The sequence below is a fragment of the Rhamphochromis longiceps genome, linkage group LG15 (assembly GCF_057381845.1).
Source record: "Rhamphochromis longiceps isolate RC_006_pf linkage group LG15, R_longiceps_female_GT1.1, whole genome shotgun sequence".
NCBI lineage: Eukaryota > Metazoa > Chordata > Actinopteri > Cichliformes > Cichlidae > Rhamphochromis > Rhamphochromis longiceps.
Window position 1 is genome coordinate 34187065 of NC_140571.1, and position 26358 is coordinate 34213422.

At 40.1% G+C, this 26358-nt stretch overlaps 1 protein-coding gene across 4 annotated transcripts in view; it reads left to right on the forward strand.

The window, feature by feature from the left end:
- The window catches only part of epha7 (eph receptor A7), an 86499-nt gene extending 76414 nt beyond the window's left edge, over positions 1-10085 (forward strand). For all 4 annotated transcript variants that reach the window (XM_085382420.1, XM_085382419.1, XM_085382422.1 and 1 more), the window contains exons 15-17: positions 4762-4955; positions 5592-5747; positions 6259-10085. In XM_085382420.1, coding sequence (XP_085238546.1) covers positions 4762-4955; positions 5592-5747; positions 6259-6373 — 465 coding nt within the window. In that variant the 3' untranslated portion in view covers positions 6374-10085. The remainder of the gene's footprint in view (positions 1-4761; positions 4956-5591; positions 5748-6258) is intronic.
- The last annotated feature ends 16273 nt before the right edge of the window (positions 10086-26358 follow it).

The following is a 26358-nucleotide window of genomic DNA, read 5'->3' on the forward strand; positions in this document are numbered from 1 at the left end:
CATCGGTGAGCCACTGTCAATATGTGACATATTGAAATCAGTTTGAATTTGCGCTTGTTTTTTTGCTTTCACTTTGCAATCGTGCTAACTGTGTATAGAGAGCGACAGCACTGATCTGTGAGTGATGATAATTTGTGCACCAATTCCTCTGACATCGTCTTATTAATCGTTAGCTTACTATGCAAACATGACAAGTGAAATCTCCCGCAGCTTAAACATGTGAGAGGTTGATCGTGCAGAGAATTGCTGAGCTTATGTGAGTGTGTGTGTAAAAGCAGCACGATATATATTTTAGTTCTGCTGAGCCAAATAAGACAGGTCAGGGTGAAGAAGTGACAGCCAAAGAAAAGCTTACCACAAAACGGAGAAGTTATGACAAATCAGACTATAAGGCAAAAAGAAAGTGCAGCTTTATGGTTTCATGGACAAAATAATTTCTGTGGCTGCAATATGACGAGCTAAATAACCAGGGCTGCACATAAGTGGTCCGCAGGTGCGCATTCGCTGTCAAAATAAAAAACACGCACAAGGGTTAGGGTTAAATTTAAAAACTGTACTTTTGAGTTAAAATATATATTTATAATTTTAATAAATGACAAATTAAAAAGGCATGAACATTTTTTTTGTATCGAAAAAATATCGAACCGTGACACCAAAGTATCGAACCGAACCGAACTGTGAATTTTGTGTATCGTTGCACCCCTAATGCCTATGCATCTCAGCAGTATTGCAACTACTGTGAAAACTGTTGTATTCTCTTTGCAGCAATACTCGGGTAGTTTGTGCCTTGTAGGTGCCAACAAGTAATTTCAAGTAAGAGAGCTGAGCTGAAATGTAATATCTTCTGTACTTGAGAAGTGTGTGGCTAAAATAGAACCAACCAACTAAGTGGTTTGCTGGTGACCTGGTGGAAGTTATACAATCAGTTATCTGTCTAGCTTTCCTAAGTCCCCTGGTTATATTATACTGCAAACTCTGTAAGTTAGTTTTTGTAGTAAGATGATGACTTATTAGTGAGTGAATAGAAAAATATTGGCATAATAATAAATTCACAACACACACTGATTCTTATATAGCACTTTTCTACTCGACTTAAGCACTCAATGTGCTTTATATAACATGTCTCATTCAAGTAAGCATGGTCTTTCTACATCTATCACCTGCTCACACTCCAGTCATGAGCAACTCAGGGTTTAGTACCTTGTCACCCCAGACATTGAGTGTCTGTGACTCTGGCAGTCAATACTACACAAGTTTTAAAACTTGTGAATACACTTACACAAGATCAATTAAGGATCAATTTATCTATTGACGCCATGATTTTTAGATAAAAAGTTAATGCAATGGAATATAACAACCACTAAGCCGGCCTTTTCTCATCAAGCAGTGCATGCCTATGTCTATGAAGGTTCTCAGTCATCCAGGTCATCGTAGTCTAAGGAGCTTGGAAAGAAAAGCGTCTGGACTTCTTTAAGTTTCTTGAAGACGGGAGGGGGGGGGGTCCGTGACCTTCTTGGCGGACACTCCCATAGGGCTTAAAATCTGGGACTCTCCATCATTTGCTCTTAGAACTGAAGACTGTTCTCAGATGAAACATCAAACGTCTTCAAGAAACCTAAAGAAGTCCGGACGCTTTTCTTTCCAAGCTTCGTAGATCAGTGTATGCCTAGAACACGGTGACAAAAGGAACTAAGGAACAGCAACATCAAATGCGTAAAACAGCTGCTGCTGGACAGTCAAGTGTGCTTTCATAACCTGAAGTAGTGCCTGTTTATCAATCACTTCGTATTCTAATAATGTGGTTTTGACTGTTCTTCTGAACTTTGTAATGTAGTTAATGTTTGTTTGTAATTGTTATGTTATGTTATGTAATTATTTTTGACCCTTATTTGTTTAAGTTTTTTAATCCAAGCAGAAATACTTTCCCATCTAAGTTTCCTTTGAATGTTTCAAATGTTATGGAGCAACCAGGAAAAACTGATGAAAATTAACCTATAAGGTTAAATCAAAGCACATTTATATGATGCACTAGTGTCCTCATTAATTACTAAATGATCACTGTACCTTTTTTTAAATCAAATAAATGTGAACATAAACACATTTGTAAGCATCCCAAAGTAAAAGAGGAAGTAGAGTAAAAAGATTTCCCTGTGCTGAAGCCACAAGAACTGCAGTCTAAAACAAAGGCTAATGTAATTCAACTCAGTGTCTCAGAGCTAAAGATCGCAAAGCTCTGTAGGGTACTCCTAACACATGTGTTTTTAACCTCTGGGGGGGTCCTAGAAAAATGCATACACTATTGGGCTTAGAGCCACAAATCGACCACGCCATGAAAAGTGCCATAAAATATCTATATATTAATATTTTTTTCCACTTTAAATTAGCCAATCTTTTAGACCTTGAAATATTCATATCAAGTTTTAATTACATTTCGCGGATTTTAACCCTTTATATCCCGGTTTCGTCACATGGCCGCACTGTTTTTTTTAGCCCCAAAAAACAAAGAAATCAAATATTTCCCAAAAGATACAATTCCAAGGCCCGGACTCCCGAGTACCACCAACATTCGGAAGATGGCCCATTATTTGGTTGTAATGACCGTGGAATGGGAAATAGCGTTTATAATGGGTTTCAATGGGGCACAAATCGACCACTAGGACCAATAGTGTAAGTTTATCTGTAGCTCAGCCACTGAAGCTAATTTAAGGGAGTCAGACTGGAATTTTGAAATATATGTAACCAGACTTTTTTTTGGAAAAGTTGGCTATATTCCGTTCAACACAGTGCAAATGGCGTGTATACGAACAATGAAAAATGGCACAAATCGACCCAAGACCACCCAGAGGTTAAAGTGCAGAGGAATACCACTTACTTGACTCATGAACCACAGACTTGTAATCATGATTCATTCTTTTACCCATCTTGCAGCCTCACCATCAAGTAAATTCAAAGTCATCTTCCTGACTCTGGACATTACCCACATTTTTCTACCTTTATGAACAAATGTGGGGGTTTTTTCAATCCCGCTCTTCACTTTACAAATGTCACAAATTGCTATAATGACTGACTCACCCGCAGCTCTCTGAGTGCTGTTGCCTTCTTTCCTGCCAACTCCCACTGAGATAATCCAACAGTGCCAGACCATTTGAAGCTGTTCCTTATTCTCAGACACTTGACACATTTTGATTGATAGTGAAAGGCGAGTGAGTTCTGGCTTTAAGATTCCTATATGGCTTCCTGTTTTAGCACCCACAGCATCGTAGCTAAATATGATTAATATTCTCCTGCGTTCCAAAGCAGAGGCCTGCTGATTGAACAATCAGATGTTAGAAATGCTAAACAAGATGGTTGGGCGTGAAAGTGGGATATGTGGTGTTTTGACCGTCTGCTGCTTGACAGACATCAATGTCAGAAATTTTTTCACTTTGTCAAGATGTCAGCAAACATCCTCCAGGGATACAGGAAGAACATTATTTGCATTTTTCCCAACGGTTTCAGTGTTTTGACACTGGTTCCCTCCATGACTCATTCTTGTCTAAGCAGTCCTGACAAGAATAGCTGATGAATATATGCAGAGATATAAACATCTCAACACATTAAAGGAAGGAGAGCTTGTTGCATAATGTTCCTGTTGCACCTACAATTTTTAAAAACCTTGAATTTTTATTAACTCTGCATAAAACGATATGTGTAAATTAGGTCAAAAAACGTTGCAGAAGTTCTTTTCTGTTTATTGGTATATACTGTACAAGAGGTCTTTGTTTAGACATATGAGGAATAGTACTCATGAGTTGAATAAAATTATCCAGCACTCCCCACCCACCCTAATCTAAACCCAATCTGTGTGTGTGCTTGAATTATACATTAAATAGTTGTTTAGTATGGGTGCCATTGTGTCCACAGTTCAAACTGGTGAAAAATGTGACCAAGATAAGGCCAACTTTATTCAGTGGGTAATTAGTGAGTTTAGTATTACACTTCCATAAAGTCGAGGGGGAGACAGACTGAAATAAAGATAATCTTCATTGATGCTTTAAAGGCCAAGATATCCCAGGTCCTACAAAAAGTTACATGCAAATATCTCTTAGTAATACACATACTAATTATGTAGCAAATTTGGTAAAGGTCAAGTCTATCTACAAGATGCCCATTGCTTTAAAAATCTTTGCTTTAAGTTTACGGTATCTTAGCTCTCAAGCTGGGTGACAATCTTCTGCACATAAATTGAAAACACTTGGCCACAGATAGAATTTGAGATCATTAACCATTCCAGAAAGAGGTTATATAGCAGAATGATGCTGCTTATAGCTACTCTAAATTGTTCTGCATTAAATCCTCATGATCCCATTGACTGTAACAAAGCTGGCACATGATAGACAATTTTTTCTCAGGTCTAAGTGTTTTAGGTAACCATGACATAATTAAGGTACAATACTGCTATATACCAAGAGCTTAGTGAGCTTGGCTTGTGGTAATATTATACTATAGACTAATGCTAAAGGGTTGTGGGTTAGGGTTTAGAGTTAACGTGAAACTAAAACTGGACTCTGAAGGGTTTCAAATGATAGTCAACGCTGTTAGTGAGAGTACAGGGCAGGAGGTTGGGATTAGGTTGATGCTAAAAGCTGGTGTTAAATGGCAAAAAGCTAGGCTGAGACTGAAGGGTTTGAGGTATGGGTTAGAGGTTTTTTGTTTTTTGTTTGGATTTAGGATGATACCAAAGGCTGATGCTACTTTCTTCGTCTGTTTTAAATTTTACAGGTCATTAAGGCAATAGAGGAAGGATACCGTCTTCCAGCCCCCATGGACTGTCCGCCGGGTTTACATCAGCTAATGCTGGACTGCTGGCAGAAAGACCGAGCCGAACGCCCCAAATTTGATCAAATAGTTGGCATCCTTGATAAGATGATACGTAACCCTAACACACTGAAAACCCCAGTGGGAACGTGTACAAGGTATGGAAATAAGACCCCTAATGATTTATTATAAAATGTAGGCTTCATAAGCTATAGAACTTCAACTTATCACACTGGTAGATGATCTAGAGTGTCCAGTGGATGATTTAGCCTCTCAAGTTCAAAGATGAAAGATAAATCCAAGGGGATCGATAGCCCAAAGCAGCTTTCATGCCTTTATGGTCAATAGCAGGGCTTTTAAATCAATCTCTATAATGAGTTTCTAGTACTTTGGAGTGCAGTGGGAACTCCGGAGCTCACTCTGACGTTTGTCAAATGAATTCTTCTCGCAGTCAGAACATGCTTTCCACTGTGAGATGAGGCTCAGAGGTTATAACTGGTTAAAAAGCATTTTCTGTACAGAGACTGTACGGGGTATGTTCCTGGGAATGTATTCAAATCGAAAGGATATTGACAAAAACATTTTTCAGAAGCAGAGCATGGAATGCAACATCTATTTGTGATATTCTTATCGACCAAAGCCTCCAATCAGCAAGTTTTTCCCCTGCTTATAATTTACCGCACTGCTGGATGCCTTTGGTCACCGCTCTGTCTCATCTCTTGTTTGATTGTGTTTTCAGCCTAACGTTTCCTTTTTGCATAAGACTTAACCATTTTTCTGTGCTCATCCCACAGACCAATTAGTCCCCTGTTAGATCAGAGCACACCAGACTTCACTTCTTTCCGCTCAGTGGGAGAGTGGCTGGAAGCCATCAAGATGGAGCGATACAGAGACAACTTCACAGCAGCTGGCTACAGTTCCTTGGAATCTGTGGCCAGGATGTCAATCGAGTGAGTAGATAGGAAACCCGAAGGGGTTTAAGCATTAGTAGGGAACATTAAAACCAACTATGCTTAAACTGTGCTCTCCTCTACACTTTATTACTTGTCCTTGAGTAAAAGCTTCAGCTGTATTCAGAAGTAGAATTGTTGCTAGAATGTGTTTTGAGTTTCTGTAACCCACCATAAAGTGGCTAATACTAGCTTTTATTTCACCAAGAAAAAACAGTTCTTTTTCTGAACCACATTGTCTTGGGAATAAGCCTATTTTTTTGTTTCCATATTGTTTACCTGTGATCTTGATAAACTCATTACCAAGTATATTTCGATAAAAAGAGCTCCAAACTTCCCAAAGGGGGAAAAAAAAAGACTACTTTAGATTATGGGTTTTGCTATCTCACCTTGTGAAAATTCATTATTAAGATTCATAAACAAGCCTGCTGTGTTTAGCTGTATACTCACAATAATGGAAAAGCTGAGGCTGTGATGGTGCACTGACTCATAATGTTGTCCTCTTTTCCAGGGATGTGATGAGCTTGGGGATCACTCTGGTGGGCCATCAGAAAAAGATCATGAGCAGCATACAGACTATGAGAGCCCAGATGCTGCACCTCCACGGCACAGGTGTCCAGGTGTGACGATCTCTGACAGGCTGCCTTCGGAGAGGGCGAGAACAAAACTTGACTTGGGACATAAATGGAATAATTGTCAAAGCAAACAGACGTATGATGTCTGACTCTTCTGGCTGTGCCTGGAGTGAAATCATTCCTTTGTTTCTCAGTGAATGATTGTGGTCCGCCTCTTTAAAGGGCACTAAAGAGAGGAAAAGGGCAAAAAACGGCAACAAAAAAGAAACTACCTGGATGAGACAAATGTATTTTTCCCTTCTTTTTGTAGAAGCGCGTACAAACTAAACCACATATCAAACAGCGCATTGGAAAGGAGTTTGCCGCTTATATTTCTCTTTATGTGCACACGTTGTCTAAGGATTTCCTTTATACGAACTACAACACCTTGAAGCGGTTTTAGTTGTTTGTTTTTTTTCGTTTTTCTTTGTGTCTGCCACGATGACACGTTTTGGCACATATAAAAGTTCTTTTTCCTCTCCTCTTTGGATGTGACAACAGGGTAACTCTTTTATCCAAACAGAGACAGAACTTTTTAGGTGCAGATTTCAAAGTACTTTTTGTACTGGACTGTTTGCAATGACTTTTGTTTTCCTTCATGTGCTGTTGAAGTGAAAATATTATCCTCACACGCTTGTTTTGCAGCCTGTTGGAGTGGGTTCTTGACCTGGTTTCAAATTTTCAGCATTTTTTAGCAAACAATTTTCTGATGAGTGCAGCACAGATGGAGATGCAGGAAGCAAACTGTTCTTTAAATCACCAGAATTTTTTTCTATCAGAGTAGCAATATCCTTCATCTATCCTTCCCTTAGTGTTCACTATGGGATACACTTGGTTGTATGTGTATGTGTATGGTTGATGTGTCAGCACGTTTGAAAGATTGTATTGGAGTTGCAGCTGTGCTTTGCCATCATTTTGCCTAAAATGTTTTACATAGTGGTTGTTTTGAAGAATTGTTTAGCTGCGAGTGCGTTCAAGAATTGACGAGACGTAATACTGCCTTAAAATGTGTTTAAGTATTGCCACTATTTTAGGCACTTCAATGGCATTGCTTTCTGTGGCTCATTTCAGTGTTGTACTACTTCCTTTTTTTGTGTGTTTGTTTTTAGCATGATGTCTTTTTATCTTGAACTTGTGTGCACAGACTCTGTTTTATGCCACAAGTGACACAGTCAGTGAGAAAGAGTTGGACTAAAAAGAGCAATAATTACCAGGTAGAAATTGTCCTCGACTGGGACTTTTTAAGGTGCTAGATGACATAGAAAGCATGGGTGTGCTATTCTGAGACAAAACCTTTGGAAAGATTCAGTCACTGCTGCAAAAGGAAACAAATGTACCTCTTTGACCTGAAATGGTTTGGAAAAAATACCATGCCAACTCATCAAATGAAATAATCATGTTGTATTTTGCCGCTATGATATGTTAAACATGTGATGAGACTCTAACGTGGCATGAAAATGTTGAATTGAGTGACTGCAGAGATAAAACACTTAAATGGTGCCAATTAGCCATGCTGACATCATTTTCTAACAAAAAAAAAAAAAAAAAAAATCAACAAGCCCCTTCAGGGTCTAGGTATGAAAATGCCAGACCAAACCATGGAGCTCCTCTCAGACACGGACTGTGTTGTTAAATCCCTCCGTCCCGGCTCTGCAGGCAGCCATGCAGCCTCCTTGTTTATTCATGCGTCTTTGCAGCTCATCACTCACAGGAGCAGATGTGACAGAACATGCATTAAAGTGTTTCTTAAGATTCCTCTTCTTTTCTTCCATATGGCTTTCTATGGAGAACAGAGAAGAGGGGGCTGTGCAGAGGATGTGCTAAAAGCCAATCAACCTATTTGGTGCCATCTGTCTCCACTTCAAAAACAAACAAACAAACAAACAAACAAGACTCCCAAAAAAAGGAAAAGTTTCAATGTTGAATTTGTTTTACTGCACTGTCCTTTGATACGAAAATGTAGGTATTCAGCTGTCACATAAAGGGAAGTGGTGTTCTTCTCTCACTGCTGCTGCGACCTTAAACATAACTCTGTGTTTTCAAAGCTTTACTTATTTTCTCACCATAGAAAAAAGTACAACCAAATCAGGAATCAACCTGGAGCTCGCTAACAGCCAGTAAAACCAACTGAAGCTTTCTTCATTTTTTCCTCTGTCATCTTTGAAATGTCCACATTGGGCCACAAGCACTAAAAAAGGGTTCTTTTTTTACCTTTTGTCCACCCTAAGCCTGTGACCGAAATTGGTTCAAAAATCTAGAAAAGACAACAAAAAAGGCCTCCACAGACATTATTGAATCCTGAGCCTCACCAAAAAAGGCTAAGATATAGTCTTGACAATGGACAACACACAGGGTTTAGAACTTCAGCTTCTGTAATCAATTAAGTCATTTCAAAGTCACATTTTTTCTGTACTTTCTCAACCGTTTGCTGTATTGCCACCTGTTAGTTTGACATATTTAAACCATGCTTGTGTGGATGAAAAATTCCTTCTCAGTTTGAAAAACATGCAGTTTTGTCCTAAAATGAACAACGTCATCTGGCTTAGTGTGGATGCACTGTTTAAATCCATTTTCACAGTGGGATTCATCTTGGGATGAGACGCCCAAAATTAGCCCTGACCAGCCCATTATGTCATACACAACCTCCCTTTATCCATACAGCAGACCTCAGCAATTGGGCCTTTGAATTGAATACTGGCATAAAGTCATTCAGTCAGCACAAAACTCCCCAGTTCACAGGCAGCGCTCTGTCTCTCACCATCAACTCCCTACACCCTGCTCTGATTTTCAAAGCAGACCCCTGGAGAAGGCCCCTCACACCTACTGTAGGATGCCTCTGTCCCTCTTTTCTTTCTGTTCTGGGAAGACAGCAGTTTGAGCCAAACTGAGATTAAGGCCAGGATGCAATCAATACAATGTTTCAACTTGAATCATGCTGAACTTCAGGTTGCTCAACTCTGGAAAAAACAGGAGAAAAAAAGTTTAGTTGTGACTCTGTTTCATGGAGAAAAAAAAAGTTTAAATGAAAAAAGGCAAAAAATAAAATAAAATAAAAGGAACCTGCAGGGTATAGAGTGCTGGCTGAAATTTAGGAGTAGCAGATAGAATACAAACATATTTTTTAAATCTTGTGGTTCAGCAGTTGGAAATTTGTTTCTCCACTTTGGCAAGGTGGTGGATGCTTCCAAAGAGTGCAGCACTGTCAACTGTTTGAGAAAGAGCTGGGGTTTGAGGACATCTTTGTATATGGTCTAATTGTAAAACTTGTACATTTTATTTATATTGATTTTCTTTGGGTTTTTTTTTTTTTTTTTTTTTTTTTTTTACACATATTACTCAGTAGAGAGCTCTGGATACATTGAAAATGCACTATATTTTTCTATTTCACAGATGAACTATTGTCACCCACAAGATTTCAGTTGTACATATTTTGTTCATTTAGGACCAAAGACAGCTAATAGGATTCCCATCTTTCCTTTGACTGTTTTGATTTTGCCTTCTAGTTTATTGTACAGTAATATAAATGTTGATTCATTATTTATTTTTCTGTGATCAGAGTACTGAGAATATTCACTGGTCAAAAGTATTTTCCCCAAAAGCAGAACTGTAAGATCATTTAATTAGACAGTTTCTTGTTACATAGACAATTCTTTTTGCTTTGTAACCTTTGTAATAGACTGTACATATATTTTTGGAAATATAATACAATCTATATAATTTTCAAGTCTCCTTTGCAGTGTTTTTTTTTTCTTTATACGCCGTTTATCCTATCCTGTGTTATGTTTTTTTTGCCATTTTTAGTTGTGGACACAGGTATTCAACATCATTGCCCATATGGAAAAGATATATATAAATCTTATAAATTTTGTATGTGTCTTTTGTGAAACTTGTATGAAAAGCATATAAGAGTGAAAACAGATATAAGATCCCTTGAAAAATTATATAATAAAACTTGTATGTTTTGGATACTTACTAAAACAATGTATGAAAGTAATGAGAAAGTGGCCACTTTCATGAGTAATCACATAAGTTTTTACTATTTCTTTTCCATATGGGTGTTCTCTGTTGAGTCTTTATTTGATTGGAAACACCAGGGCCCTATTTCAGGAAGCCGGTTTAGAAAACTCAGAGTGAAAAACGATACTCAGGGTTGAGTAACCCCGAACTGTCCAACTCGGAATATTCGGTTTCAGAAAGGCTGATAACAATTAGTTCAATCAACGCGGAGTTGCTTTAACCCCAAGTTAAGCGCACGCACGAGGATACATAAAGCCCTGATTAGTGGAGCACAGATTAAGCGAGTCACCATGGAGACGGAGGGAAAGAAAGCGCGGTCAATGTATTTTACAGCGCTTGAGGCCGAAATTCTGATGGCAGTATATGCCGATAACATGCAAATTTTGCAGAAAAAAAAGTAACACAGCCTCAGCTGCAAAAGAAAGGGAGCATGCATGGCAAAACATAGCCGACAGAGTCAATGCGTGAGTGTTAATTTAAACATTGATCTAGGGATTTCCACCCATTTAACACGTTATTTTATTATATTTTATTTTATTTTTTATTTCATACATTTTATTTTGTGATGTGATGTGAGCGCAGGTGCAACCCAACAGGCCCCAAACGTTCCTGGCAGCAAGTAAAAATGAAATATAAAAATATAGTCCAAACAGGTAAGGTGTAATTGTATTATGAGCCATAGTGCTTGGTCTGTTTGTCTGATGTAAATCAATTGCAGTTAGAGGCTACATTAATTTCCCCTCTGTAAGCACTTATTGAAATTATCTGAGCATTACAAGTACATATTTGCTTACTCTGTATGCTCAAATGTGACCCGTTATGGCCACTAGAAAAAAAGCGGAGGCCCGAAAAACAGGTGGGGGTCCTCCACCACCACCACTCACAGAGCCTGGCCACTTGGCTTCCACATTTGTGATAATGTTGGCAGCATCACATATGATCTTCACAGTGCAGAGAACACAAATTAGCATCCATTACTAATAATGAAATAATTTGTTAGTTTGAAATGCTACAGGGAACTATGTACCTGTACATTAATGCTGTGGAAAGACTTCCTGTTCACATAGTCTCCTTCATTTACTGAAGGAGCAATGATTGGAATGTGAGTGCCATCTATACAGCCAATCACGCCTGGGAACCGTGAAAATAAATGTAAAATTTAAGTAGTTCAAATATCACCACATCATGAATTAAGTTTCGTTCATCCTGATACCTGCAATTTTGTGGCATCCCTCTTTGATAAATCTTGTGGGTCTATGACCGGGGAACACCACAGACGAGTACAGGAGACGTTTCAGTGCAACTGTAACATTCCTGACTGCCCGACAGACGGTAGCCTTGGAAACGTGCTCAGCGTCACCAATATTATACAGAAAGCTCCCGTTTGCAAAAAAGCGAAGTGCGATACAAATAATATGTACAGAACTGAGAGGATGTCCACGATGTGTCACATGAGCAATATTAGGCCTGAGGATGTTCTTCAAATAAATTGTAGATTGTGCTGAAAAACGGTAACGTTCACACAGGAAATCATCAGGAAATGATAAAATGTCCAAACGCGCTCTAATCACTCTCTCCCGGCGGAGAGCTCTGCGGAGAATTTGGGCTTCAACATCTACTGGCTCTTCAAGGAAGGGACACGCCATGTCTGACACTTCCTACAGTCAGGTTTCTGACAAAGAGGCGGAGAACGTCAGGGTTAGTTGAAGTAAACCTGCTAGGGGGCAGGTTAGCTTCACGGAGTGTGTTGTCATAGTAACTCGCTCAGAATTAATCTAAACTCGCTTTGTGAAACCGAAAACCCAGAGTTTTCGTTAACTCAGGGTATACTTACTCAGAGTTTGCACTAAACCGGCTTCCTGAAATAGGGCCCAGGCATTTGTAGTCTTGTTTTACTTAAAGAACAAGGATCTCATCTTAAAGTGGCTTTGTGCAGCTCTTCTCTTTGTACTCTGGCTAAGACAGTGTTTTTTAGTTCTTCCTTCAAACTTCCAGTCACAAACTTCTCCTCCAAAGCCACAGCTGTTAGCCTGAAATGACAATATTAGGGATATCTCCTGTCATGGGTATACACAGAGAGAGTATAACAAAATGAAAGAAAACTATTTCAATCTCCTCTGTGATTTTACAGACCACTCAAGATTTCATTGACGTTTGATCAACATCAAGAGACAACAGTCAATGACCCCAGTAAAGTTTGAACCCAGAACCTCTTTACTATTAGTCTATAGTGCTAACCTCTACGCCATCATATTGACCATAGGGAGCCTTTAAAAAAAAGTGTAAAGCTAATATTTAATCTAGTAATAAAAAAAAAAAGTATGTATTTTGGCTCTGAAAATGTCACATGGTTCCTGCACTTGCAGTTTCCAAGGATCAAAAATGATGGGAACAAATTTTCAAAAGATATTGTTCAAAAAGATCTACTGATTTTTAGGGGTTCGGGTGGGGGGCACTCACGAATTTTCCACGGAATATATAGAAAGACTTCTCTGAACTTTTTGAAAAGTTATATTTGTCAATATGAAATTAAGTGCAACAGGTATTGAACCTTCCCAGTCCTGCTTCAGAATTACATTCCCACACAGGTCTTGTCCAGCACACTACACGCTGAGTCTAAACACAAACTTTTTCCTTCTCTGATTTCGCTAAAAAGGCCAGAGGGTACAGCTGGTTACAGGCCTTGAAAAGTGTGTTATTGCAACCCTTCTGACAGACGCATCAGTTTTCCAAAACTCTGGATCCATCCAAAGCTATTTTTTTGATAATTCTCACTATAATATCTGTGCATATTTCTCTTTGAAGTAGGACAAAGGTAAGGGTATCATTATGAAATATCTTGTGTTCAGGTTCAACTAGTCTACATTTCCTAATATTAGTTCAGAAAACTAAATATTCCGTTACAAAAAAAGTTTGTGGTAGTTGCATATAAACCATGGTTACAGATGATCATCCAAAATTCCATCCTTCCAGAGTCTTTCTGCTCCCATGCCACCAACAACCAAATAACAAAAATAAAATAAAAAATAAAAATCTATAAAACACGGTTTAATTATAAAAACTCACAAAGAAAGCATAATATAACACTCTCAACTGCACATACAAGCAAATCAGTTAAATTTGGGACAATAGGTCGGTCTGTCTCAGTAACAAGTTTAATAACTGATCAGCATTATGGTTTAGTTTGCCTCGCCTGGTTAGAGGAGGATGAATATATTACTTTAAATGAATCAACACCCTCTATCAGAATACTCGAAGCACATGCCAAGGAGTTCCTGCAATCTTACTCTCTAGCTTGTCAATTAAAGAAAGACCTAGTGTCATGGATCGTTGTGCGGCAGGCAGGAGTTGGACCCAAAATGCAGGACTCACAGACTCAGGGGGTGAACTCAAAATCACGGCTTTATTTGCTGGCAGGGAAAAAACATACAAACTAAACTAGGGAAACAACAAACTAAAACTCACAGGGAGATCCACACAGCATGAGGGATGACACGACACTGACTCAGAGAAACACAGAGTTTAAATACACTGGGAAGTAACGAGGGGAATGAGACACAGAAGGAGAGCACAGCTGGGGGAAATCAGAACTGACGAGACAGGGGAGCTAAGCTGCACACACTAACATAAGACAAAGACTTTCACAATAAGACAGGAAACAAGAATTACTAAACAAGATGCAGACATGAAACTGAGAGACAGACTAGACACTGAACAGAACTGCAATACACATGAGAACCCAAAACCTAAGAACTAATCCCTCACCAAGAATAACAGAAACAGATCTATAATGATAATAATAAACAAAGCACCAGAACATCAGAAAACAATCCATAATGCAAAAATAAACCAAAACATAATAAACTCAAAAAACTGGGTCCAACGGACCCAGAACCGTGACACCTAGACTGACTTTTAATTCACTTGAAAACTTTTTGTATTTGTGTTTCTTTCTCTAATAATAGAGTATCTTTACCCAACACTATAAAATGCTTTGACAAGATTGTTCCTATGAATTGGTCCTATTTAACTGAATTTAATTAAATTGAATCAAATCAAGCTGAAATCAAACATTACAGTATCTGACATGGGCCACTTGAAGTCATAGTTTAATAAACTAGTTCCCTCCTTTTATCATTAATGCTTGTTGGCACATGCAAAATAGTCAGTCATATATCAATAGAAATCCCTGAATATCATAGATGGATAGATGCAGTAACACTGTAGCCCATTGTTGTGATCATCACAATTGCGGGACTTCTCAAATAAACAAAGGGGAAGCTTCTCTATGCATGTTCTGTGGTTCATGTGCCCACTACCATCTCCTTTGCACATTCTCATCCAGTTTTATGCTAGATAGTAGGGGTGCAACAATACACAAAATTCACGGTTCGGTTCGATACTTTGGTGTCACGGTTCGATATTTTTTCGATACAAAAAAAATGTTCATGCCTTTTTAATTTGTCATTTATTAAATTTTCACGGCACATTCTTCTCCGGTCAATTCCGCTGAGAGTAAATCTAATGTCCTGCTCTACTGTACAAGACAATGGTTACCTGGAGGGATGTACCAATGTGATAGGGGTGCTGCGGAATAGTCCAAGTGGTAGCAGCTTTAATTTCCCGCTCAACCATAAATCGATGGTTTTTCAACGTGATTGTTGTCACCTTGTCAACTATAAATAGATCAACAATCAACGATGACAGAACAACAGTGAATCAATGTTATTTCAATGTCAGTGTAAGGTTTCATCAGTATTTCAATGTTGTTTCAATATTGGTTTTGTGTTGACATTTCAATCCTGACGATTCTGATGGTTCAGATGGAAAATCAACATCTGTTCAATGTCTCCTTGCTATCTGGGTCCGCACCACATCTCTGTGCGTTCATCATTTGTTTGAAGCCAGCTCACCTCCTGCAACTACTTTTCCGAGAATACGTGCTTCTTTTGTGGTTCGGACTCCTTCTGACATTTCTTTGGAGGTGGAGGAACATCACAGTAATTGCTTAAAGGAGCTTCTTCGACATCTTTAAGAGTTCTAAATAAATGTCTGTCCTCCTCCTGAAAATCTTATGTATGCAAACACGCATTGCAACTTCATATCTTGTGCCCGTTTTTTATTTTGACAGCGAATGCGCACCTGCGGACCACTTATGTGCAGCCCTGGTTATTTCGCTTGTCATATTGCAGCCACAGAAATTCTTTTGTCCATGAAACCATAAAGCTGCACTTTCTTTTTGCCTTATAGTCTGATTTGTCATAACTTTTCCGTTTTGTGGTAAGTTTTTCTTTGGCTGTCACTTCTTCACCCTGACCTGTCTTATTTGGCTCAGCAGAACTAAGATATTGTGGCGAGCTCAGACAAGGAGGAGACGGAGGTATCGTTTGGTCTTGCTTCCCGTGAGCTAGCCAGGGAGCACAGCCGTTTATTGACATCTGCAGAACAACACTGCCGCTAGCTAACTGCTCAGCGCGGCAACAGCACAGCAACAACAACAACAACACCACCACCATACAGGGCGCCCTCTGACCCCGGAAGGACACACCGTCGCAGCGAGAGGGCGTCACCCGTCACTATGGCAACATAAACACAACATAACTGTACAAACAGAACCCCGAACAGCCCTGACCCGCTACATAGCCCCCACCTAAGGGGTCAGTCGTCCCCGACGACCCCATTACCCCACACAAAGTCCTGCAAATGTCCAGGTGCCTTCTTTTGGCGCACCGGCCGGTCACGACCGGCGGGGTAAAAGTCACTCGGGTCAGAACATGGGGTGCCACCATCATCCCACTTCTGACACCAATGTGGCGAGCTCAGACAAGGAGGAGACGGAGGTATCGTTTGGTCTTGCTTCCCGTGAGCTAGCCAGGGAGCACAGCCGTTTATTGACATCTGCAGAACAACACTGCCGCTAGCTAACTGCTCAGCGCGGCAACAGCACAGCAACAACAACAACACCACACAGGGCGCCCTCTGACCCCGGAAGGACACACCGTCGCAGCGAGAGGGCGTCACCCGTCACTATGGCAACATAAACAAAACATAACTGTACAAACAGAACCCCGAACAGCCCTGATCCGCTACAATATATATCCTGCTGCTTTTACACACGCACTCACATAATGCTCAGCGATTCTCTGCATGATCAACCTCTCACATGTTTAAGCTTGCTGCGGGAGATTTCACTTGTCATGTTTGCATAGTAAGCTAACGATTGATAAGACAACGTCAGAGGAATTGGTGCGCAAATTATCATCACTCACCAATCAGTGCTGTCGCTCTCTATACACAGTTCGCGCGATTGCAAAGTGAAAGCAAAAAAACAAGCGCAAATTCAAACGCGATTTCAATATGTCACATATTGGCAGTGGCTCACCGATGCCAATGACATAATTACCCAGCTACATTTCTGAAAGAATGCAAAAGCATTGACATAGATTTTTCCTTCCTACAATAGCCCGACGGGCAGGGTAGCCTGTCTGAAAAAAATCGCTAGCCCCAGGACGTCGGGCTAGCGATTTTGCGAGCCCTGTATCTGATTGAGGAATCAATGATCTTTGGAAAAGAGAGTTTATTACAGAGAAATGCCTCTTTCCAAAATAAAAGCTATACTATCCGCTTCTTCTGGGCTATATTCTCAGCAGCATAAGGAGAATCATGTGCTAACAGCTGTCTAAATGACTCGGCTAAAGTTAGTAGCATGCTTGTTGTTTTTGTCTTTGCACTAGGATGATGTAAATGTGCAGTCATATTCGTTGTGTTCCCACTAGTGCTTTCAGGTTAATCTCGTTGAAATGACCTTAACGCCACAACACGGCAAATCTCCGTTAACGAGCTACCGCCGATCGCCCTGTGCATGGGGCTAGACGGCCAACACGTTAACGAGCTAACTGCGCTAACACACTAGTTCCCACCTATGTAATTGAGCATTGCATGGCACATCCAACATACTGTTTTACTTTAGTCCATGACTCGCTTACCTTCAGGGTCATACGTCACATGAAAACCAAAATAATTCCAAACGCCAGATCTGAATGAGAGTGGGGGAGGTCCATGTTGCAAGGAGAGCTTAACTTCTGTCTTGCTAGCTTGCCCTGCGCTCTTCCTTCTGACTATGCTGTCTGTGTTGAGCGCTCAGTGGATCTGCGCTTGACAGTGCAGCCTAGTCGAACGCAGATTCACTGAGCGCTCAACACAGACAGCATCGTCAGAAGGAAAGTTGATAAAATAAATTACAAATGTTGTATTGTTCATACATATGCGTACCGAACCGAAAGCACTGTATCGAACGGTTCAATATCGATACAAATATCGTTGCACCCCTACTAGATAGCTATCAACATGCAGAGTACCTGGTGTCTCCAAGTAAATGGTGAATGGACTGGTTCTTACAAAGCGCTTTTCTACTTTGAGCACTCAGAGTGCTTTATAAAACTTGCCTAAGTCATCCATTCACACTCTGTGCCCTTTTTCTGTACTTTCTCTAGGTAAGTGCTTTCTATCTACATTCACTCTCTAATAGATACATTGGAGAGCAACTTGGGGTTAGTGTCTTGCCCAAGGATATTTGGTATGCAGACCAAACCACCAACCTTCTGATTAGTAGATGACTAGTCTTTCTCCTGAGCTACAGCCACTCCAAGACTGGGAGTCATAATATTACTTGATTAATTTATTAGTCTAATAATAGTCCCCTATTTAAAAAGCAGAGGTAAATTCAGAAATTTATATTCTGTGTCCCTCCTGCCTGAAAGTCTGTGCTGACCAACTGCCCCCCATCACAGGATTAAATGATTACAGGCCTGTCACTCTGACATCTGTGTTCTCCTTGCTGCTCCCCTCCCTCTACACTAATGACTGCACCTCAGGAGAATCATCTATGAAATCCCTGAAGTTCACGGATGACACCACAGTCTGATACAGAACAATGACGAGTTTGCATACAGACAGGAGGTTGACCAACTTGTCCACTGGTGCAGTAAGAATCACCTGGAGCATAATCCGCTTAAGATTGTGGAGATGCCCTCCCACTATCCCCCTCCCACTATCCTCAACAATACAGTACCTACTCTAGATCACTTTAGATTCCTGGGATCCACCTTTTCACAGGATTTCAAGTGGTGCTCACATGTAGATTCTGTCTAGAAGAAAGTCCAGCAGAGGTTGTGCCTCCTGTGACTTGGATCTAAGGCAAACTTACACCCGCAGCCAGCCATGGTAGCCTCGATCCACGATGAGGACCCAGCCTCTGAAGCCCAGGCTCAAAGCCAAGCCTAAAGTACAAGCCTGCTCCCTGCTAGCTCCTGCCAAACCCTCGATTGTTGTCCAAGGGGAGAGGAGATGGGGAAGAAAATTATCCTGGACTTCTTGGTAAGTAGCCAGACATCACAAAAGAGCTCAAGATGTCCAGAAACACCAATCAGAGCAACTCAAAAGAGACTTTGAACACTTATTCTGCTCACTAAATAGACCTGTGGGTCACATTTCCGTGTCTGGTCTCATCCCTCCCCTTCTGCCCACAGTGTCTCCTTCATCATCAATTTCATTCTATTGGGAACACAGTCAACTAATCAGATCCAAATGAACTTGGAACAAAACTTCTTTCCACAAACATTTCCTATGCCATTTTCCATTCTGCTACTCTCATTGCAGCAGGTGAAATCAGTTCAGCTACTACTGACATCACCTGGGTCCTTGACCTAATTGATCCCCACTATCATTATAAAGTCATGAAGATAAAAATATAAAGATAAAATATAAAGTTTTCAACGTGTACACTACCATTATTGTCATCATGTGATGAAATTATTGATCACATTGCTCCTGTTAAAACTATTAATGTACGCCGTCCACCAAAAGCACTCTGGAGAAACAGCAATATGGTAAAGGTGGCAAAAAGACACTACAAAAATAAACTACAAATTCATTTTGAAATGTATAAACATGTACATTTACTGGTCCAAAAATGCAATCATCCAGACATCTCCCAACTGATCAACAATAACCAGTCTAATTCAACTTTTTTGTTTTTATCCATTCACAAAGTATTTAATCTCTCCAAAACCATAAAATTTGAATTTCAGTCTGAGCAACTAAGTGTAATGAATGAGCATCTTTCAAAAAGAGCAAAGTTTCTAATATTGGATGTAATATCTTAGCTTAAGTAGTCTACTAGAAATCGATCTAGCACATAACCTCACATAATGATCAAATTACAATGTCCATATTCTCACCTGTAATTTCAAAATATCTGGAAGACGTTATTTATCAGTTAAAGTCTTGTAACCCTGATCCCCACCAAACTATTTAAACTGTATCTCTTTGTTTTAGAAATCACTAATAAATCACTGATATATATATACACCAGTCAGGGTTCAAAACCAACCATAGCACAGAAACAGCTCTTACTAAAGTCATCCAACAGTGAGCCACAGAGAGTTTGAGTTTCAGTGCTTGACCTCACTGCTGATTTTAACACTGTTGACCATGACATTCTAATACAAAGGCTTTGTGACACAGTTGGTTCAACAGGTTAGATTCTTGACCGGCTGTCATTGTATCTAAGGGGTAGAAGTTTGAATGTTTCAATTAGCAGTTTTAGATCTGCACAAATAAAAATGTAATCGGGGTTCCTCAAGGGTCAATCCTTGGTCTATTACTGTACAGGGAGTGCAGAATTATTAGGCAAGTTGTATTTTTGAGGAATAATTTTATTATTGAACAACAACCATGTTCTGTCACGGTTCTGGGTCCGTTGGACCAAGTATTTTGAGTTTATTGTGTTTTGATTTAAGTTTGCATCAGGGATTGTGTTCTTGTTCTCTTGTCGTGTTATGGTAATGTTTATGTCTATTATTAGAGTTCCATGTTTCTGTTTATCTGGGTTTAAGATGTGGGTTTAGTTTCATATGTCATTTCAAGTCTGTCTCTGTCTAGTCTGTGTCTTAGTAAAGTGTGTTTTGTTTCCTGTTTTATTGTGAAGGTCTGCGTCTCATGTGAGTGTGTTCAGTTTTACCTTTGTCTCGTCTTGTTGATTATTCCCAGCTGTGTCCACCACCTGTGTGTAATTCCCCTGTGGTTCTCTGTGTATTTAAGTCATGTCTTCCGTCATTGTTGTTGCTGGTCCGTCTGTGTTTCCACCCTGCGTCATCTGTGTGTTTCCCTGCCGTCACCATCTTGTACCGTCGTCCACCTTGCTTCATGTTTGAGTTCCGGTTTGTATTCAGTAGTTTAGTTGTCTCCAGTCTAGTTTAGTTCGTGCTCCATTTGCTGTTTGTCTATATTTATTTCGTGTCCAATAAACCACCTTCACTCCTCCACTACTGCCTGCAATTGGATCCTCATTTATTATTTTTATACGGCTCATCTCACTCGCCGTGACATGTTCTCAATGAACCCAAAAAACTCATTAATATCAAAGCTGAATGTTTTTGGAAGTACTTTTTAGTTTGTTTTTAGTTTTAGCTATTTTAGGGGGATATCTGTGTGTGCAGGTGACTATTACTGTGCATAATTATTAGGCAACTTAACAAAAAACAAATATATACCCATTTCAATTATTTATTTTTACCAGTGAAACCAATATAACATCTCCACATTCACAAATATACGTTTCTGACATTCAAAAACAAAACAAAAACAAATCAGCGACCAATATAGCCACCTTTCTTTGCAAGGACACTCAAAAGCCTGCCATCCATGGATTCTGTCAGTGTTTTGATCTGTTCACCATCAACATTGCGTGCAGCAGCAACCACAGCCTCCCAGACACTGTTCAGAGAGGTGTACTGTTTTCCCTCCTTGTAAATCTCACATTTGATGATGGACCACAGGTTCTCAATGGGGTTCAGATCAGGTGAACAAGGTGGCCATGTCATTAGTTTTTCTTCTTTTATACCCTTTCTTGCCAGCCACGCTGTGGAGTACTTGGACGCGTGTGATGGAGCATTGTCCTGCATGAAAATCATGTTTTTCTTGAAGGATGCAGACTTCTTCCTGTACCACTGCTTGAAGAAGGTGTCTTCCAGAAACTGGCAGTAGGACTGGGAGTTGAGCTTGACTCCATCCTCAACCCGAAAAGGCCCCACAAGCTCATCTTTGATGATACCAGCCCAAACCAGTACTCCACCTCCACCTTGCTGGCGTCTGAGTCGGACTGGAGCTCTAAGCCCTTTACCAATCCAGCCACGGGCCCATCCATCTGGCCCATCAAGACTCACTCTCATTTCATCAGTCCATAAAACCTTAGAAAATCAGTCTTGAGATATTTCTTGGCCCAGTCTTGACGTTTCAGCTTGTGTGTCTTGTTCAGTGGTGGTCGTCTTTCAGCCTTTCTTACCTTGGCCATGTCTCTGAGTATTGCACACCTTGTGCTTTTGGGCACTCCAGTGATGTTGCAGCTCTGAAATATGGCCAAACTGGTGGCAAGTGGCATCTTGGCAGCTGCACGCTTGACTTTTCTCAGTTCATGGGCAGTTATTTTGCGCCTTGGTTTTTCCACACGCTTCTTGCGACCCTGTTGACTATTTTGAATGAAATGCTTGATTGTTCTATGATCACGCTTCAGAAGCTTTGCAATTTTGAGACTGCTGCATCCCTCTGCAAGATATCTCACTATTTTTGACTTTTCTGAGCCTGTCAAGTCCTTATTTTGACCCATTTTGCCAAAGGAAAGGACGTTGCCTAATAATTATGCACACCTGATATAGGGTGTTGATGTCATTAGACCCCACCCCTTCTCATTACAGAGATGCACATCACCTAATATGCTTAATTGGTAGTAGGCTTTCAAGCCTATACAGCTTGGAGTAAGACAACATGCATGAAGAGGATGATGTGGACAAAATACTCATTTGCCTAATAATTCTGCACTCCCTGTATAACATCAACATGCTCCCACATACTGTCATAAAGAATCATAATATAACTTAGCATACTTGTGCAGATGGTACACAGGCGTACTTATCTCTTTCCTCGGATTATATCATAAACTGTATTGATAACATTAACTGCTGGATCTCTCAAAACATTTTAGAAATGAACAGAGGCAAGACAGAAATACTTGTTATTGGTCCAAAAAGTCAGAAACAGCAAATCTGTTCATACTTATCAACCACTTTGATTTGTGTGTGTAAGATAGGTTGAGAAACAGTGTAGACACACTTGCAAACTCGTTTGTATATGCATACATGATAAGACAGGCAAAATTCTCCAAACATTGCTGAAAACATTCCTTTTTTGTATCATAATCTTCCATAAATTCTAGTTCTTTAAAGGAGATTGAATGGCTTTCTTCTGATCACATCTTCAGCAGTTCTAGTATTTATTTTGTTAAGTCCAGTAGTGGCTCACCATGCTGTCTCCAAGCCTGCTCGCCTGTGTCTGTGAGGTACAAGTCTGGATTTCATATGATTTTAGCATGCCTCTTGGTGTTTTTTGTGTGTGGCTATTTTTCAGTTCCCATGAATGTTATTCAGCTTCAGTGTTTAGGTCATTTTTAGAAATGTGGAGAGAAGAAAATCTAAAGACGAATACTTTAGTGGATAAAAGACGTATTCATCATCTGTGATCAAATGGGAGTCACTTTGGTCAGTAGTCCCACTCTTCTCATTTTTTTCCACTGTCTAAAACTTTCAGGGACAGTTTAATGGCTGACAAGCTACAGCTTGGGTGAAGCCAATTTGGATCTGTCTTGTAAGTTATCAATGACATAAAATAATGTACAATGAGAAACAGATTCAAATAACCAAAAAAATGAGAATTGAAGAATAGCACTAACCAAAGAAACCATATGCTCATGGTGACTGTGACATTGGTGTGGGGTGGTGAGCTATTGTGTCACCAACACTCCCAATGCCACTGCTGTGCTAAACCTGGTGCTTTATGGGGGGAGGGATGAGGTCCACTCAGATCATAGTCACCCCTATAATGCATGATATATTGAATCTTTATATTTCAGACTACAAAATGTCTTTATCTACATTTCTCAATACACTGACATACTGCCATAAAGAAATGGAGGAAACTGGCAGACAGCCAGAGAAAGATAAGACCGTAAGAAATGTTTTGTATTTGGCAATTCTGCAATATTCCTGAGCTCAGCTTCATCATTATTACAGTATCTGACATTTTGCATCTAATATAGAAGTCAAACGTGGATATGGTGATGAATGGTCTTAAACTGTATAAATTGATTAGAGGATGAAAGTGCAGGCCTGCCTTATGGTTTACCTGCTGGACTCCACAAGGATAATACATCACAAACCATTTGCAAAACATAAGCTTTGCTTTTCACAGTTTAGGTATAGCCTTTAGGGAAATATTATGTGGTATTTACAGATGCAACAACATAGACTTCTCATGCCTAATTTGCTGCTCTTTTCTTGAAGAAAAATTGAGGTAATTTCTGGGAAAGGTGCCCTGTTTCCTAAAAAAGTGAGTACTTCATCAAAGTTTATTCATGACCTTAGCACTAGGAAAAGATCACTCCATTCTCATTATGTTCATTTGTATTATGTAGAAAGTGATTTTGCTGATCAGACCACATTGGAAATACTTTTCAGATAAGAAAAATGCATCCTCACCATCCTCACCATACAACTCTAAGAGCAAATCTATATAGAGAAATCGGACTTGTCACGGTATCATAGTATAGCACAACATCATGTAGTGCACATAGTAAAATATAAAAAAAGAACAAATCAAAACAATATGAAACTCAAATGTGCTTGAGACTCAAGCACATTTGAGTTTTGCAGCTGGACAATGATTTTGGCACGGTCAGCTATACACCTTCCTTGGTCTCTTGTGTTCTGGGGGCCTCTGGATGTCTGGAGTTTTGATCTCCTCCATACCTGCTTCATGCCCTGGAGGACGGGGCTGTGGCCCCCCCACACCCTCTAGCAGATCATTACATGAAGGAACCTTTAAAAAAAAAAAAAAAACAAGCGCATCCTTGCTCACAGGTGTACACACGGGTGATCACACCCACAAACTACATCCTTTTTGGCTCCTACCTCAAAGCACACTGTGTTCTGTTGATCTTATGTGCTGCACAATAATGTTTAATATTTAGTATTTACTGTCATATTCCCATATATCATTGTGATGTTGTTTATTCTATAACTCTTGTTCTCTTCTGCTTGTTTTCTTTTTTCTTTCTCAACAGGTGATCCAGGGGCCTGTTCTTCGTACGTCGCTTACTACATCCAAGATCAAATGACACATCCAAGACCAAACTATCGCGCTAACCGTGAGCTCGCTAATCCGGTTCCCCGAACACACCTGCTGTTGACGATTAGTACAGCTGGACGCAGTAATGTGACATCACTGGGTGTCGTAAAAGGGGCTACGCATCGATAGTAGAAACATTGATCGGCAACCCGCTGATTGGTCGGCGAAAATGTCGAAGGGGCGTGCACGGTATTTTCCGGCAGCAGAGCAAGAACTCTTGATTGAGGGATTTCAGGAGTTTCAGAGTTTAATTAAAACGCAAGAGAACACTGCAAAGGCTGCAAAAGCAAGGAGAGAGGGGCTGGCAGAAAGTTGCTGACAAATCAAACTCGTAGGTAATTTAATAATAATAATAATAATGGATTGGGTTTATATAGCGCTTTCCAAGGCACCCAAAGCGCTGTACGATACCACTATTCATTCACTCCCACATTCACACACTGGTGGAGGCAGCTACGGTTGTAGCCAGGCTGCCATATCGCGCCATCGGCCCCTCTGGCCAACACCAGTAGGCGGTAGGGTAGATCTATCATATGACACTATATTGTCCAATATCATATGGCATTATATTATATTATAATATGTTATATTATATCCCCTTTCACATTAGAGCCACAACAGAACCCACAAGAACATGGGAACAAGTAAAAGTGGAATACAGGAGTATTCTACAGAATGGTAATATTTATCTCTTAGATTGCTTTTCGTCTCTTGGCAAGGTAATACTGGCCTGTAATACTCTGTTAGTTTGTTCATAACAGCAACCAAGAAAAGGGCAGAGGAAAAAAAGACAGGTGGTGGTCCTGCACCCCCTCGTCAACAAGTTGGTTAAGTAAATAATACCCTCACGGGAATATCGATATCTCTCAATGAGCACACTGTCGCGCTGAGCTAAAGGATCCTGTCTATCCCGCAATATACGCTGAATTCTGAGGACTCTCCTTATCAATCTTGCACCTTCCGCAATGGGTTGGTCGCGTATACGGACAGGACATGGCTGCGACAGGCTTCCCAAATCCACCTTCGCTTTTATAGCCGTGGTCTCCCATCTTGATTACACGAAGTAATTTACAATTACTACTCTGAAATATGAATTACATCTGTAATAATCACATACATGTAATAGAATGTTAATAGTACATTTCCCTTTTTTAGGAAATGACCTGTATGTATCTGTGTGACATCAATAAAAGGATCAAGTGCTGCATTATCTTTAGTTACATTGATGTTATTTATTTATGGTGAAACAGTGGTGGAATATCGCTGTTGCTTTCGTATAAATGAAGCGGACATACCTGCGTGGCCGCGATCTAATCCTGTTTACATAAAGTAAACCTGCTCCCGAGCAGGTTTACGCTTACGGCTCTGTTGCTATGACAGCAAGTCCCGGATGAGCTTCGGGGAACCGAACGATCCAGGATCACGCAAAATCGTCAACAATCTAATCCAGCTAACTTACTTAGCGAGGTACGAAGAACAGGCCCCACGTGATCGATAGATGCATTTTTTTTCCTGCCCATTCTGTTGGTTTTTGTTTTTTGCCCTTCTCCCCCGTCCCTCTTCTCAGCTGTTTCTCTTTCCCTCTTTCTTTCTCCCCTTCTTTCCTCCAGTCAAGTCTGTCCCGTATTCAGCAAGTGAAAATAAAATAAACAATAAAAGGTGAATCAAATGGACCATTACGGCAAGGCTGGGATGGTCAATTTGGTAAAGTAAATCTGTTGGGCATCTTTCTTTGCCTTTAG